General features: G+C 39.7%; 1 protein-coding gene across 1 annotated transcript; it reads right to left on the bottom strand.

Moving 5' to 3' along the window:
* Positions 1–502: 502 nt before the first annotated feature.
* Positions 503–1,138, bottom strand: LOC145112683 (uncharacterized). Its single transcript, XM_079048819.1, has one exon. It carries the CDS (start codon positions 1,136–1,138, stop codon positions 503–505), a length of 636 nt encoding a protein of 211 aa, XP_078904945.1.
* Between the last annotated feature and the right edge of the window lie 2,228 nt (positions 1,139–3,366).

Here is a 3,366-nt window from a genome sequence, read left to right as displayed (position 1 = left end):
TGTCCAATCTTTTCTTTAAGTTGTTTACTATGATTTTATTGTTGAATTCTGCTTGACCATTAGCTTGCGGATGAACACGGTTCGATGTTATCATTTTGATTCCCCAACTTGTGCAAAAGTCTATTGTCCATTTGCTTATGAATTGGGATCCATTATCGCATATGGTCTTAGTCGGGATCCCAAACCTGGTCAAGATATTGCGTTTAATAAATGAGACTACTTCTTTGTCTCTTACCTGAACGAAAGCCTCTGCTTCAATCCACTTTGAGAAGTAATCAGTCATCACTAGCATGAAGACTTTTCCTCCTGGGGCTATTAGTAGTTTTCCCACTATATCCATTCCCCATTTCATGAATGGCCATGGAGAGACAATTAGATGTAGCGATTTTTTCGGTTGGTGCAGGATGTTGCTATGTATTTGGCAAGCATCACATTTTTGAGCATGTAGAAAAGAGTCTCTCTTCATGGTCGGCCAGTAGTATCTTGTTCTTGGTATATTGGATCATAAAGATATACCCCCAGTATGATTGCCACAGTCTCCTTCATGTATGTATTTCAAGACTTCTGTAGCCTCAGGATCTTCAAAGCATATAAGGTACGGACCTGACATAGATTTTTTATAGAGTTTACCTTGGATTAGAACGAATATTGAAACTCTTCTTCTGAATGCTCTATCGCTTTTTTCTGTTGGTGGGATCGTGCTATTTTGGAGAAACTCCATAATGGGTTGGGTCCATGATTGTGGCATTCTTTGAGGATCTGGTTCATCGAGGTCCCTTTGAGGAGGGATCCTAGGGTTAGGATCTTTAATAGCTGGTACGCTTGTTGGATGCTTGGGATCTTCTTGTTTGTCAGATGGGGTTTCTATAGGTAGGGCTATTATAAGGATTATAGGAAGCTTTATCTTTGGTGGGATTGTAAGGGAGGATCCTAAATTGGCTAATGCGTCTGCTTCTGTGTTTTCTTCTCTGGGAACTTGGGTTAGGCTGAAGTTCTCAAAATCAGAAGCTAATTTTTTGAGGTTCTCTAGATATAATGCTAATCTTTCACCTTTCACTGCATAAGATCCATTCAAATGATTGGTTAGTAATAAAGAATCAACAAATACCTGATGATCCTTAGCCAGTTGTAGTCCCATGATGAGTGATTCGTATTTTGCTTCATTGTTGGTAGTGTTAAATTCACAACTAACTACTTGGGGTGGGATCTCCCCCTATGGCGACTTTAGTATGATCCCTAGCCCTGTTCCTTTTTGATTTAAAGCTCCATCTGTGAACAGTGTCCATTTTTCCAAGTGTTCATCTTCTCATAGTTGCTTGGCTTCCATTTCTACTTCGTTTTGTAGATCATCACTAAAGTCAACCACAAAGTCTGCTAATGCTTGTGATTTTATGGCCGATCTTGGTTCGTATCTAATGTCATACGTGCTGAGCTTCACCGACCATTTTTCCATTCTCCCCGACATTTCTGGTTTTCTCATGACATTCTTAAGAGGATAATTAGATTTTACGTGTATAGTATGTGTTTTAAAATAATGTATTAGCTTAGTAGAAGCTGTTACTAAGGCAAGAATTAATTTTTCGAGGTGAGAGTATCTGGTCTTAGGATCCAGGAGACTTTTACTTACATAGTAGATAGGATGTTGATCCCCATTAAGACCCTTGGCCAAAACGACACTTACCGCGTTTGAAGATACTGAGAGGTAGAGAAGAAGTGGTTCTCCATCTATAGGCTTTACTAGTACTGGTGCAGAGCTTAGATATTTTTTGAGTTCCTGAAAGGATTTACCGTGTTCCTCCTTCCACTCAACTTTCTTGTTCTTTTTCAAGATATCGTAAAAGGGCTTGCACCTTTATGAGGATCTTGAAATGAACCTGTTGAGTGTTGCTACTCTTCCGATTAGCCTTTGGATATCTTTTGTTGAAGATGGGGATCTTAGTTCCATGATTTCTTTAATCTTTTTCGGGCTTGCTTCTATCCCTCTCTTGGTTACCATGTATCCAAGGAACTTGCCTGACTTCATTCCAATGTGACATTTGAGTGGGTTCAGCTTTATATTGTATTCTTCCAGGATGTCAAATGCTTCCTTATGGTCTCAGAGGTGATCTTCGGCTTTCATTGACTTCACTACCACGTCGTCAATATAAACTTCCACGGTGTCCCCCAGCTTGTATTTAAACATCTGATTCACCAACCTTTGATATGTTGCACCTGCATATTTAAGACCAAAAGGCATTGCAATGTAACAATATATACCTGTTGGTGTTATGAATTTCGTGTCCTCCTGATCGGATAACTCCATCTGGATTTGTTGGAATCCTGCTGAAGCATCCATGAAAATCAAGAGTTTGTGGCCAGCCGTCGCGTGTATCATATATTCAATGTGTGGTAGGGGTAAAGGATCCTTAGGTAAACCCTTATTAAGATCTGTGTAGTCTACACACACTCGCTGTTTACCGTTTTTCTTTTGTACGACAACCACGTTAGCTAGCCATCTTAGGAACTTCACTTCTTTCATCATCCCTCTTTTGAGGAGCTTCTCTACCTATTCTTGAATGATTTGGTTCCTTTGGGGTCCAAAATTCCTTCTCTTTTGGTGTATTGGTCTGAAAGAAGGATCAATATTAATTTTATGAGTAATAATACTTTTGTCTATACCTGTCAAGTCTTCATGTTTCCATGCGAATGTATTGCTTCTTGTTCTTAGGAAGTTCAATAGATCTTGCTAGATATGCTTAATCATTGAGGATCCTATGAGAACTTTGGCTTGAGGATCCTCAGTACCCTGGGCACTTCCTTCACGTCTTGCTCCTTTGTTTCTAGAACATGTCGTGCCCCCTATCTTAATTGCTATGCTTGTTGAGGTCTGGTTGTGGATTTCATGGAGGTTTTATAACATTCTTTGGGTTCTTATTGATCTCCCATGATCTTTACTGTCCCCCATGGAGTAGGCATTTTCACACATTGATGGTAAGTTGATGGCACTGCTTTCATTTCATGGATCCATGGCCTACCTAGTATCACATTATAAGAATATAGGGTGTCAATAACACATAAATTTTGTATAGAGTTTACCCCTTCAATGTATATTGGTAGCTTTATTTCCCCAATTGTATGTTTTGTCTGCCCGCTAAATCCTATGAGGACCGAGGATCATTTAATTATCTCCAATTCAGGAATATCCATTCTTTTTAATGTGTTTAGGAGTACTATGTTGACCGAGGATCCTCCGTCGACAAGGATCCTTCTGACGAAATGGTTAGCTATATATAGCGTTATCACGAGTTCGTCATGGTGAGGATCCTGAATTCCTTCCCTGTCCGTCTCGTCTAACGTGATCTCCTTCTGATTGCTGACCGTGGTATT

This window comes from Lactuca virosa, chromosome 5 (genome assembly GCF_052849685.1).
Source record: "Lactuca virosa cultivar CGN04683 chromosome 5, Lactuca_virosa_CGN04683_v6, whole genome shotgun sequence".
Taxonomy (NCBI): Eukaryota; Viridiplantae; Streptophyta; class Magnoliopsida; order Asterales; family Asteraceae; genus Lactuca; species Lactuca virosa.
The sequence above is the reverse complement of the archived record's forward strand: the minus strand, read 5'-3'. Positions and strand labels throughout refer to the sequence as shown.